Raw genomic sequence first — 13,379 nt, 5'->3', positions numbered from 1 at the left:
GGAACAGATTTTAAACTGTTTAGGTGATGGAGTGATTAGTGTTGCTCTATGTTGCTGTCTTGTGGGTCTGTTTGTGTTGTGAAAACTGAGGTGTTCTGTGAACCATTGCATATTTTGGTTATGGAGGGCTTTGTGGATTAGCGTGAGAGTTTTGTATGATATTCTCGCAGTGACTGGCAACCAATGGAGGTGTTTGAGTACAGGGGTTATGTGGTTGCTTCTATGGGCGTTTGTAGGGATCCGGGCAGCTGCATTTTGTAGTAATTGCAGCGGTTGCAACGTGCTTTTGGGTAAGCCTACGAGCAAGGCGTTACAGTAGTCTATTTTAGATAGAATGAAGGCTTGTAGAATGGTGCAAAAGTTGCTGAGATGTAGAAGGGGTTTAAGTTTCTTGAGGGAGTGTAGTTTGAAGTAACAGGCTTTGAGTGTGTTATTAATGAATTTTTTGAAGGTGAGGTGATTATCAATAGTGATGCCAAGGCTGTGCACCAGTTGGTTGGAGGCAGTGGAGGAGTGGAGAGTGCTGCCTGGCTGAAGGGGTGAGGGTATGTTTTGTGGTGTGATATAGAGCAGCTCAGTTTTAGCAGTGTTCAGTGCAAGGTAGTTGCTTGTCAAGAGTGTATTAATGACCGCTGAGGTGGAATTCAAGGTAGCCCCTCCGTGCCCGCGACTGACTCTGACATCTCACCGAGGGACCCGCTGACCAGCGCTGCCATCTCGTCCGACTCCGGGCCAGCACGAGGCCTACTCCCGTCGCCCAAAACCTGAGACGGACCCTCCGGAAGACCGAAAGCGAGGCAAACCCGGGAGAAAAAGAGAGAGCCCCCGCGAAAACCGGAAGAGAGAGACCCGACCTGGAGAACAAAAGAGAGAAACCCGACCCGGAAACCAAAACAGAGAGACCCAACCAGGAGCCAGCGGAAGAGAGTGAGAGAGAAAAGAGAAGTGAAGTGAAAATCAAGAGAAAAAGAGAAGAAAAGTAAGAATTGCGCTGCCGCCATCGCTCCTCTCCGCCCTACTACCCTCCCTGAGCTCCAGAGCCTCCAATCAGGAAGCAGGAGCTGCGTCTACGTCGACACCTGGGAGGACGGCCCTACCAGCCGTTTAAATTTGGGCTCGCTACAGCGGTGCACCCCTTTCGCGGCCTACCCAACCGGGGTTACTGCCTCTTGCCCCTCCGTGCCCGCGACTGACTCCAACATCTCACCGAGGAACCCGCTGACCAGCGCTGCCATCTCGTCCGACTCCGGGCCAGCACGAGGCCTACTCCCGTCGCCCAAAACCTGAGACGGACCCTCCGGAAGACTGAAAGCGCGGCAAACCCGGGAGAAAAAGAGAGAGCCCCCGCGGAGACCGGAAGAGGGAGACCCAACCAGGAGCCAACGGAAGAGAGTGAGAGAGAAAAGAGAAGTGAAGTGAAAATAAAGAGAAAAAGAGAAGAAAAGTAAGAATTGCGCCGCCGCCGCCATTGCTCCGCTCAACCCTACTACCCTCCCTGAGCTCCAGAGCCTCCAATCAGGAAGCAGGAGCTGCGTCTACATCAACGCCTGGGAGGACGGCCCTACCAGCCCTTTAAATTTTGGCTCGCTAAAGCGGCGCCGCGCACTGAGTATCGTGCGCACGAAGGAGTGCGACCTAAGGGGCCTGCTCCATAGTGTGCCCCTTCATGCGTCCACTTTGGGCCCACTCACCAACATTTCCTACGGCTCCAACTCACTGACACCGCTTGCCCCAAGACTGCAGTTTCAACCGAGGACCAGGAACTACAAACTCACCACCCCTCCGAGCTCATGACTCTACGGCTTTTACCACACTTTTACTCCTCCCCTGTGAAAGACTCTCACGGCAATAATTCTCCATAATCTCGCCACGATATCTCTTTTTCTAGTATCTCTTATTCTAATATCCCTTTTTCCTTTCTCCTCCCACCACCGCATACACACGGAGGCTTCCCCCCTCCGCCATTTAAGAAAACTCCTGTGGCCCTTCCCAACTTCCCTCCTTTTTCCCCCACCACACCCCACAATACCCTTGCTCCCCTTTTTGAATTCACCTATCTGCTTATCCCCCTACACTCCAACTATGCACTCGCTTTGCATTCCCATTATCAAGCACTATACCTTTGCTCCACATGACCCCTGCAACAATTACCCACGAGAACGTCACAGAAATCTTCTTCCCATCATGACTACTCCATTCACACAAATTATTGGGCTCACTACATTCACAATCCTACTGCTTAATTCTCACTCCATCTCCAAAAAAAACCCCATAATCAATGATATCCTTACTGACGACAAACCAGGCATACTGGCCATTACGGAAACATGGCTAAAGGACACAGACACAGCCCTTATTAATCAATTACCTGTGGAAACTTACGATATCTTCTCTACCCCAGACCCAAAAAAAAGGGGGGTGGTCTCCTACTAGCAGCTAGAAAGGCCTTTAAATTGTCACGCAAACCTATTCCCCCATCACACAAACTAGAAATTAGCCTTTTCACCGCACCCAACCTACAAATCTGCCTGGCTTACGCCCTCCCCCCCAGGGCTTCTTGAAAAAAAAACCCTCTCTCCTAATTGAATACATTTCCAAACACATAAACATTCATCTCCCAGCAATTATCCTTGGAGATTTCAACATCCATGTTGATGCTATACCTATCACACCCCCCTGTGAGGCCATCTTAACTACATTTAGTTGCTCTTGGCTTCAAGCAACTCATCTCCAACCCCACACACAGAGCTGGACATACCTTGGACCTCATTTTCACCAATACCCAAATTCAAACTAACTCACCTACCTGCACCCCTCTTCCATGGTCTAATCACTTCCGTATTGACATTACCTGCTCCATAAAAAACTCATCTACACCCATGCAACCCAAGAAAACCATTCAGTTCAGACGTAAATGCAAACAGGAAGACCTAGTAACAGCCTTCACAATAGAACTCAACAATCTCGATTTAACTGATGCAGAAACTGCCCTTGACTCTTGGAACCACTGTACCAATACAATAGCTAACAAGCTTTGCCCCATGCAGTTGCATGTGATCGACCCAGCTAAAAAGAATAAACAACCCTGGTATTCCACTGAGCTTAAATCCATGAAACGCAACCTCAGAAGACTGGAGAGAAACTGGCACAAAAATCCTACCACAGCGCAACTCACGACCTTTAAATCATACCTTCATACATACAGAACAGCCATCGATTAAAACAAAAAGAGACTTCTATGCTCACAGAATACACCACCTTCAATTCAATCCTCGAGCCCTATTCGAATTGGTAAACACCTTAACTAAATCAAACCTAAATATCACACAAGATGCAGATGATCAGGGCAAATGCGAAGACCTAGCTACCTTTTTCCACAGGAAAATAGACATTATGTCTCGTTTCACCTCCACACAAGTCTCATCTGACTTCCACTTGGACAACAACACTGCAAGGCTCTCTGCACTCGATACTACATCCTCCGTGGAAATTGAATCCATCTTAAAAAAAAATGAGGCCTTGTACTCACCCATCAGACACCATCCCTACAAAAACCCTCCTCAACATCCCAAACATCATCGCCAAACCCATCTCAAATATCATCAACAGATCCATCACACTTGGCATTGTTCTTTAAAATCTCAAACATGCCATTATCAAACCCATATTGAAAAAACCTACACTTGATCCATACGACCTCACAAACTTTCGCCCCATATCCAACCTGCCCCTCATAGCTAAAATCCTTGAGAAGTCTGTCAACCGCCAATTAACTGATTACGTAGACGATCACAACATTCTATCGCAGTCACAATACGGCTTCCGACGTCATCACAGCACTAAGACCTTACTTATCTCTTTGATTACATTCTCAGAAGCCTCGACAAAGGTCTTTCACATATCCTGGTACTCCTCGATATCTCATCTGCCTTTGACACTGTCAACCATAAAATATTAATAGAGCGCCTCACCGATATTGGCATCACAGGAGCAGCCCTCCAATGGTTCCAATCCTACTTGCAGGACAGACAATACAGTGTCCAAATAGGCAACTGTACCTCCAAACCCATCCCCCTCGCACAAGGTGATCCTCAAGGTTCCTCCCTGGCTTCCACATTATTCAAGATTTATCTCCTCCCCCTCTGCAACCTTCTATCCACACTAGGCCTCCCGCACTTCATCTATGCTGATGACGTGCAAATCCTTATACCGGTAAATGACACACTTCACAAAGCTACCGAAATAAATGTTTTGGAAGTTAAGAATTGAGTCGATCTGAATATCTAAAATTGGATCAGATGTTATCTGTCTGTCTAGCAATACAGGAAAGAAAAGATATGGAGCCAGAGCATATTATTTTGCCTTTTTATTAAACAGAAATTGGTGAGGGTCTAGATAAAGGAAATTTCCAGGGGAATAAACAGGAGCAGTCTAACAGTATTAAGCTGTGATTCTGAAGCTACTTCTCTTCAAAAACTACATTCCGTTAGTGCTAGTTTCAGACATTTAGCTACCAAGATCAGAGATCTTAAGTCATGCTGGATCACTCCCTCCTCTTCCAAGGATATCTTCTTTTGTAGCTTGAAAGGACTTTCAAGCATACCTATCACCTGAGCCACACAGAGCACTGACCAGTGTAACCTGAAGCATGGCAGAATCTAATCTCTGCCCTCTGAAAATACAAATGAGATCCCAACTTAAGTGCAAGACAGCACTGGGTCTAAAAGAAATCATACATTGACACTAAAAGCCTTACATAAATATGAAGCTGACATAGATGATTACCAAGAGAAAACAAAGCATGGGGCAAAACAGAATGTGATACTCATAGCTTCACTGGCAGTACAGCTGTAGGAAGGATTGGGCGAGAAATAAATCAACTCATATACAGCTATAAATATTGTCAACTCTAAGTCAAAAAGATGTTCATGAAAAGGACCTACATAAAAGAAGTTTGCAAGAGAGAGATTTACATAAAACTGTTGCATACGAATGTGAAAATTTAGTGAAAGACATTATAGTAGAAGCAGAGTTAAAAATTGAGAACTTTAAAAGAAACTGCATCACAACACTCCAGTCTTTCCAGATACACTTCAAGGTCAGTAAAATCAGTACATTCAAAGCTGTCTATAGCAGGTGCTGCTGACACTAGGACTCAGAAACAGAAACTGCATGAGTTGCATGCCTTCTTTAGAAAACAATAGGCCATCATAAAGCTAACAAGAGCTCGAGTATAAGTTGATCTCATGTATAAGTCGAGGGTGTTTTTTTGGGGGGCCCCAAATCAAGATTTATCTGTCACCCATGGATAAGTCGAGGGTAAAACCTAGGGGGCTTATGAAATGGTGAAATCACACTAAGAAACAAACTGATTAGAAAATTGCTTTTGGAGGTGGAGGAGAGAAGGAGAGAGTGATTTGCACCAGCAGCCATTCCGTTGGTGAGGTGGAGTTACTGGCCCCTACTGGGTTACAGCTGGCGTTTCCCTGCATCTGATGTCATCAGGGAGGGACTTTTGAGGGACCTTTAAAATCGGCCCTCCTGCGGCATGTAGTCACCGCCGGCGCGTCGCCAAAGCCATGCACGCCAAAAGGGCGCGTGTCTTTGATTTGACTTTTCTTTAATTTGGAATTTTGCTGTGACTTCTCCCTCTTTGCAAATTTATAACTTTGAATGCCTCTCCTTTCTCTTCTGTTTAAAATCATGAGAGGTCTAGAACGGGTTAATGTGAATCAGTTATTTACTCTTTTGGATAATAGACTAGGGGGCACTCCATGAACTTAGCATGGGCATATTTAAAACTAATCGGAGAAAGTTCTTTTTCATTCAACGCACAATTAAACTCTGGAATTTGTTGCCAGAGGATGTGGTTAGTGCAGTTAGTGTAGCTGTGTTTAAAAAAGGATTGGATAAATTCTTGGAGGAGAAGACCATTACCTGCTATTAATTAAGTTGACTTAGAAAATAGCCACTGCTATTACTAGCAACAGTAACATGGAATAGACTTAGTTTTTGGGTACTTGCCAGGTTCTTATGGCCTGGATTGGCCACTGTTGGAAACAGGATGCTGGGCTTGATGGACCCTTGGTCTGACCCAGAATGGCATGTTCTTAAGATGCAATGAGACCATGGATCAATAGAGGCATTAGGATATTCTCCATTCATTTCCAAATCATTTCTAACATTCTATTTGCTTTTTTGACTGCCACCATATACTAAATTGAGGATTTCAGTGTATTGTCCACAATGACTTCAAGATTCTTTCTCTGGGAGGTGACGCCTATTACAGAGCCCAGCATTGTATCTCAATAATTAGGATTTGTTTTCCCTGTGTGTCTCACTTTGCACTTGTCCTCATTAAATTTAATCTGCCATTTGGATGCCAGTCTCCTAATCTTGCAATTTTTCACAATCCTCTTTTGATTTAAGAACTTTGAATAATTTTGTGTCATCAGCAAATATCACATCACTCATTCCTATCTCTAGGTAATTTATAAATATGTTAAAAAGCAGCCATCCTAGTACAGACCCCTGGGGTGTAAGCAAATTTAGGGGTGCAGGGACCTGTCTGTTACATGAAACTTCCAATTGCCCTCCCACCTTATTTCACGATCCTAAGTCAGGAAAAGATGAAGTGTATTCTCCTCAGAAACAGACTTTTATTTATCAGATTTGGCAGGATATAGCACTCAGAAAATAAAAATTCCTGTCTCTAACTTCCTGGCCACTAAGCACCGGTTTTCCCTAAAGAAAGTTCTGTACCATAGGTGGTAACAAACATGCCATAAACCTTAGCCTGCTTAATATATTAATACTTATGGCTAACTTGCTTACCCCTGGTCCCAGCTTCAGGCAATATCCCTCTGTTTTATCTCTGAAGCAGACGCTCGCTGGAGGTCTGGACAATGTGGTCAGGGGAGAGGCTTGATGGCAGAGCAGGCAGGCAGTCCCGGAAGGAGACTTGCTTCTGGCTCTAGTACTTGCCGGGCTATCTGGGCTTGCTCTTGCCCCTCACTGTTTCAGACTCTGTGTCACTCTCTCTCTGCACCTGAGCAGGGTGTCTCCTCTCTCTGGTCTCCTGCCCTGGTCTCTGGGCCACACCTAGTCTTCTCCCTCCTCTATAGCAGGGGCTGCTGGTCTGCTTCAGGCTCCTCTTTCTCTGATTTCAGGGTTTTTCTCAGTATTTCCTTCAGGGGGTCCTTCACCCCAGGGTTGCTCTTAGTTTCGCTCCCAGAGTCTCGCTCCCTTCTTCTTTCCCCCCCCCCCATCTTATACTTTCCATCTGATAAATATGCATAAGCTCATGCATAATCACATGGTGGGTGGAAGGTCTTTGCTGCATTGCAGGTCCTTTCCCTCTCCCCATTACTTCAAGTGGGGGGTCCTTCCACGTTGCAGATCTTTTTCCCCCTCTCCATTTCCCTGGGGAAGTACTGCCACATCTGTATGCCAAGCTGTGTGCCAGAGTGTTTTTCTCCATCTCGAACACCCCCCTTTCTTTCAAGGGTAGGGGTCTTTGTGACCTATGGACTCGCCTTGGCTGGTCCCTGACACATGCTTATGAGCTTAAGTTGCACTGTCTTTCTGTCTGCTTTTTTATTTAAACAGGCACTTAGAAACAGGCACATCTTGATAAGGTATCCTTCAGAGTATCAGGGCAAAAGTTCTTCTTTTTCCATTGAGTTGTGACGGTGCTTTGGGGGCCTCTAGGTACACTGGCCTGTACGTTTCTTGGCTATTATGATTCATATTTGGTGATTCAGAGGTAAAACATGTTCCCCCACTAATGTCGGTATATAAAAAACTTTAAATAAATAAATATATCTCCCTACAGGGGCACTCCACTATTCACCATTTTCCATTAGAAGACTGACCATTTAGCCCTACTCTCTGTTTTCTGTGCTGTACAAACTAGTAAGTGCATTCTTCCCTGGCGAGTAAGCCATGGAGGAATTTTGAATCCCTGGTTATCTGCAAAAAGATAAAACTTTTGTACTACCTCTTCTCTTCCAACACTTATGAAAATGTTGAATAGGCTGTCCTCTGTTAACCCTCCTTTTCTTGGCATAAACTCTCTTTACTGTTACTTTCTGTTGTCTTACCACGAATTATTGCCTAATAATTAAGCATTATTACTACAGATTTAGCATATACAATTTTAGATTAAAAATAATCTGCCTAGCATTTCTGATGACCCAGTAGCAGAATTATGCACTGCAGGAAGACCTTGTGAGACTGGAAAATTGGGCATCCAAATGGCAGATGAAATTTAATGTGGATAAGTGCAAGGTGATGCATATAGGGAAAAATAACCCATGCTATAGTTACACAATGTTGGGTTCCATATTAGGTGCTACAACCCAAGAAAGAGATCTGGGCGTCATAGTGGATAACACATTGAAATTGTCGGTTCAGTGTGCTGCGGCAGTCAAAAAAGCAAACAGAATGTTGGGAATTATTAGAAAGGGAATGGTGAATAAAACGGAAAATGTCATAATGCCTCTGTATCGCTCCATGGTGAGATCGCACCTTGAATACTGTGTACAATTCTGGTCGCCACATCTCAAAAAAAGATATAATTGCGATGGAGAAGGTACAGAGAAGGGCTACCAAAATGATAAGGGGAATGGAACAGCTCCCCTATGAGGAAAGATTAAAGAGGTTAGGACTTTTCAGCTTGGAGAAGAGACGGCTGAGGGGGGATATGATAGAGATGTTTAAAATTATGAGAGGTCTAGAACGGGTAGATGTGAATCGGTTATTTATTCTTTCGGATAATAGAAAGACTAGGGGGCACTCCATGAAGTTAGCATGGGGCACATTTAAAACTAATTGGAGAAAGTTCTTTTTTACTCAATGCACAATTAAACTCTGGAATTTATTGCCAGAGGATGTTGTTAGTGCAGTTAGTATAGCTGTGTTTAAAAAAGGATTGGATAAGTTCTTGGAGGAGAAGTCCATTACCTGCTATTAAGTTCACTTAGAGAATAGCCACTGCCATTAGCAATGGTAACATGGAATAGACTTAGTTTTTGGGTACCTGCCAGGTTCTTATGGCCTGGATTGGCCACTGTTGGAAACAGGATGCTGGGCTTGATGGACCCTTGGTCTGACCCTGTATGGCATTTTCTTATGTTCTTAAGACCTGGATTTGCGTGCCGAGCCAGCTCTCAGTTTAACGAACTCAGGTAGGGAGGATGCCTCATTCATTTCTTAACAGTGCTACCTATTGGCTGTATTAACAATGCACTGAAAACATATGTAGTCTAATAAAACTGTGTCATCTTATATATTTTTTGATTGTTAACCTTTACTTCTGAGCAGATTGTGAGAAGAAGCCCTTGGAACCTGTGAATGTAAGCCCATGGCATCTCACCCTGTGAACTCCTTGTCATTTGTAACTGTGAGCTAGATATGGGCAGGCTTGGATTAGACTGGATGTTAAAGGAGTAAAAGGAGTCTATTTGGCAAAAAAGGAAGCTAGAGCATTAAGTAAACTTTCTAAGATGCAACACCCTATGATCTTTTTACATGGAAAACTGCATCCATAAACTGATAATAGCAGGGTTGTGTCTTTTTTGATAATCATTCAACTTGTCAGCAGGATATAATGCCTTAATAAAATAAATAATTAATTTGTACAAATAATATTGTGTTGCCTTATAGTTATGTACCTTCATTTTCAGTTTTTATTCTTGGATTTTTTAGGAACTTATCAGTGTTTTATTATAACGAACAAAAATGGAGAATAATTGGTAGAAAAATATGACTGTTAAATTCCAGGGAAAATAAAATAACTGAAAATGAAGATCATTATTTATAATTCATTGGGCTTGTTCAATTGTAGTGTTTACATTGGAAGTACTTTGGGGAAGACTGTGTTTCTATTTTGTATAATTCGGTGTATGCTGCACATACAATTGCAAAATATATTTAGTTTCATCTACTGTTGCTTTTTTTTTTTTCCCCTTATATACAGTTTTGCTTCACAAGAAATGAACGTCTCCTCACATGGACCACATCATAACAATGAACTCAGGCTGGCTACAAAAGAGCTCGGTAGGTTGAAATCCTGATGCTGAAAAATGTTCCCAGCCCTCAGTAGTCATACATCACCAGGTCAGACAGGCTTTGTGTCAATTTAAATAAATTACATAAGACAGTAGTGGGATCCATGCCTGTCCTCTGGGATCCCAGCCAGGCGGATATTAAGATATCTGCAGTGAGTATGTACGAGAAATACTTGTATGCAAATATGACTCATGAATATTAATTGTGGCTATCCCGAAAAGCCAAGTGGCTGAGGATACCAGAGGACAGATTTTGGAAGTACTAACATAAGTATCGAGAAATGCAGGGGAAACAAATTATTTTAAAAACATTAGGGAATTTTTGTCTATTTCTAGCTTAGTTTCGTATGAGGAAACTGACCTGTTAAGATTTTCTGCTCCTGTTCCTAATAACATTTGAACTATTCATCCCATTTCATTCAAATTTCTATCACAGATAGTAGCGTGACCAGTGACCATGTACTTGCACTTTTTTTCCATGTGCCCGTGATGCCTCTAAAACTTAGAATACATTTCTCTTTTCAATAAAGAAACAGTTCAGTTCAGTTGAAATCGCAGAGTGGTCATAGCATATTGTGTTGTTATTTACTGTTTTTTTAAAGCTGCCCTGCCATTGGTTGACCTTAAGCGTTTTTAAAACTGTCTTGCCATTATATAGTCTCTATAATCACCAGCTGACTGCATTTTTCCTCTAGTTTCCTGAAGGGAAAAACCATCTGTAATAATATACTTGTTAGACAGAAATTCACATAACAAATGTCACTACCAGGTGCAAATTTCTGTAAGAGAGCAGGGAAATGGGCATGAAATGTTCACATTTCTCCTTGTTTAAAACTTCTAACCCAAAGCATTTTGAATACAATTCATATCTTCTGGGCCATTGCAGATCTTTCACATGGAGAAGATTCTGCATCAAAAATGGTAAAATCGGCCATTTTGAGAAATGCTAGCCAAGAGTGTTGAATTCAGACATAGAATATGACAGGAGATAAGGACGTCTGTTCCTTTTGTAGTGCCATAGTCCACAGCTCACTCGCACTTTCCTGTCTCTTCTTCACAACTGAGAATATCTGTAGTCATCCCATGCCTTCTTGAACATGCTGTATGTTTTATTATTGCATTTCTTTTTGAAACTATGAGACTACAAGTGCTAGTGGGACTCTCAATGGGAATAAAAAATAATCCTTAGGATAGTAGTAATAGTGAGATCATTATTTAGACATATCTGGCTAATTTAGCCATACAGCTGGATAATGCTCGATAACAGGTCTAAAGTTAGCCAGACACCTCTTTTATCTGGCTAGAGATTACTAAAACAATAACCAAAATATAGAAATTGTGCAATTAAATTGAAAGATTCCCACAAAAATCCCCACATATTTCTTGATAGACTCTACTAAAATAGAACTGACAGAGCAGGCACATAAACTTGGAATAATAATAGATAGCAATTTGACACTGAAGAAGCATATTTCAAACAAAATTAAAAAAATGGTTATAATAAGCTGAGACTGAAACCACTACTGAAAAATGATGAATTCTTGATATTCACTGAATTTGACTATTGTAATTCATTGTTACTTGGATTGCCAACGAATACAACCAGGGCCCTGCAGTTGCTGCAGGATGCCACTGCAAGAGTTCCAACAGGTAATAATAAATAAGACCATATTACACCAGTTCTGAAATCATTACTGGTTACCGGTTAAATTCAGGGTATATTATAAAATATTATGTAGAATCCATATGATCAGCAAAAAAAACACTGATTGGTTAAGTACAATGCTACATTTATATATACCACAGCGAAACCTAAGATCGGCCAGTATGGGATTATGACAAATACCATCATTACAGTCTGCACATTTAAACGAGGTGAGGGAAAGAGTGATCTCAATTGCTGGGCTGAAATTAAGGAACTCAATGCAGTCGAATTACATGTCCAGAAAAATATAAGGCATGGTTATTTGGTCTTGTATATGTTGGCACAATATGAACGGCTAGGAGAATGAGGGTGAAACAGAAGCATAGGGATTTAAAGCTGGAAGATCATTGTTTCATGTATAATGAAATTTATTAACGATTTTGATACTTATACATTTTGTATTTATTACTATTGTAATTACTGTTTTTATTGATGAAATGTTTTTTGCTGTGAACCGCCGAGATTCTCTACAGAACGACGGTATACAAATAAACATTCCTTATCCAGCTAAAATCTAGCTGAATAAGAGGCTGAATATACCAAAACTTGCCATTTAGATGGATATAAGTTAACAATCTAAATGGCTTTTGCATATCTACCTCATTATGTCTGAAACAGGGTAGAAAATAGTACACTTGTGCTAAGAAGATTGGCTATGTTACCACTCTGCTTATAAAACAGAGCAGACCGTTATAAATTCTGCTAACTTTTATTTTATAATAAGGTAACTTTATTATATTCCTTAGGCATCACAAGCCTAAGACCTAGATCTAGAGTGCAAGTAAAAAAATTCTTGCTATACTTTGTTGCTGAATGTGAACAGTAGGTTAGGCTTGAGCTGATCATACTGGTGGTTTCCACAAGCTCCAAAGAAAAAGAACAAGACCTATTCTATAATAAAGTCCTTTCCTATGCAATGTTTATATCCTGTTGCAGTTTGTATGAATGGGGTGCCGAAATAACACAACTAACTCCAGGCTGAGATATGCTGGAAGACTGTGTGGACTGGACTTTGAAGCAAGAAGCAATTTCCTAAAGAATGTTGGGGGTGTCAGGAAGCAAGAATAAGACCGTGTTAAAGACAGGCATTTGTAAATTACAGCTGAATCATACATTGGATTTGTGACACGTGGATATGATCACAGATGAGCTTGGGTAGTTAGAGACTTGTAGAAAATAGGAATAGATAGAGGTATACATGGTGGTAAAGCCTCACTATCTTCTACTGTATCACTATCACTTGCCTTTAAAAGACAAATGGTGTGGGGAGAAGGTAAGTCCAAAAAGCAGCAATTTCCTAGTATATAGACAGATGGACTCAGGACTAGTTGGTTTATGCTCCCATGCCAGCAGATGGAGATGGAGCAAGCTGACGTCACAGTATATATAGCCCTGTAGTGACCACAGCCTGCCAGTATTCTCTTCAAAAACAACTGTGGACAGACTAGCAAAAAACTTGCTTAAAATCAGGTAACCAGAACTGTACTAAACCAATCATAAACACTGAGTCCACTGAAAAGTCTATTCTCTGTAAGGACAAAAACACCTGGAACCCCAGAGACGACCCGTCATACCAAAGGGGCACTGTAACTGCTTCTTATCCT

At 41.9% G+C, this 13,379-nt stretch overlaps 1 protein-coding gene across 4 annotated transcripts in view; it reads left to right on the top strand.

Annotated features, from left to right (window-relative positions):
• Nucleotides 1–13,379, top strand: part of SETDB2 (SET domain bifurcated histone lysine methyltransferase 2) — a 187,417-nt gene that overhangs the window by 32,343 nt on the left and 141,695 nt on the right. For all 4 annotated transcript variants that reach the window (XM_029602852.1, XM_029602850.1, XM_029602853.1 and 1 more), the window contains exon 3: nucleotides 9,980–10,059. In XM_029602852.1, the coding sequence (XP_029458712.1) occupies nucleotides 9,996–10,059 (64 nt within the window). In that variant the 5' untranslated portion in view covers nucleotides 9,980–9,995. The remainder of the gene's footprint in view (nucleotides 1–9,979; nucleotides 10,060–13,379) is intronic.

Source organism: Rhinatrema bivittatum, chromosome 5 (genome assembly GCF_901001135.1).
Source record: "Rhinatrema bivittatum chromosome 5, aRhiBiv1.1, whole genome shotgun sequence".
NCBI lineage: Eukaryota > Metazoa > Chordata > Amphibia > Gymnophiona > Rhinatrematidae > Rhinatrema > Rhinatrema bivittatum.
The sequence above is the reverse complement of the archived record's forward strand: the minus strand, read 5'-3'. Positions and strand labels throughout refer to the sequence as shown.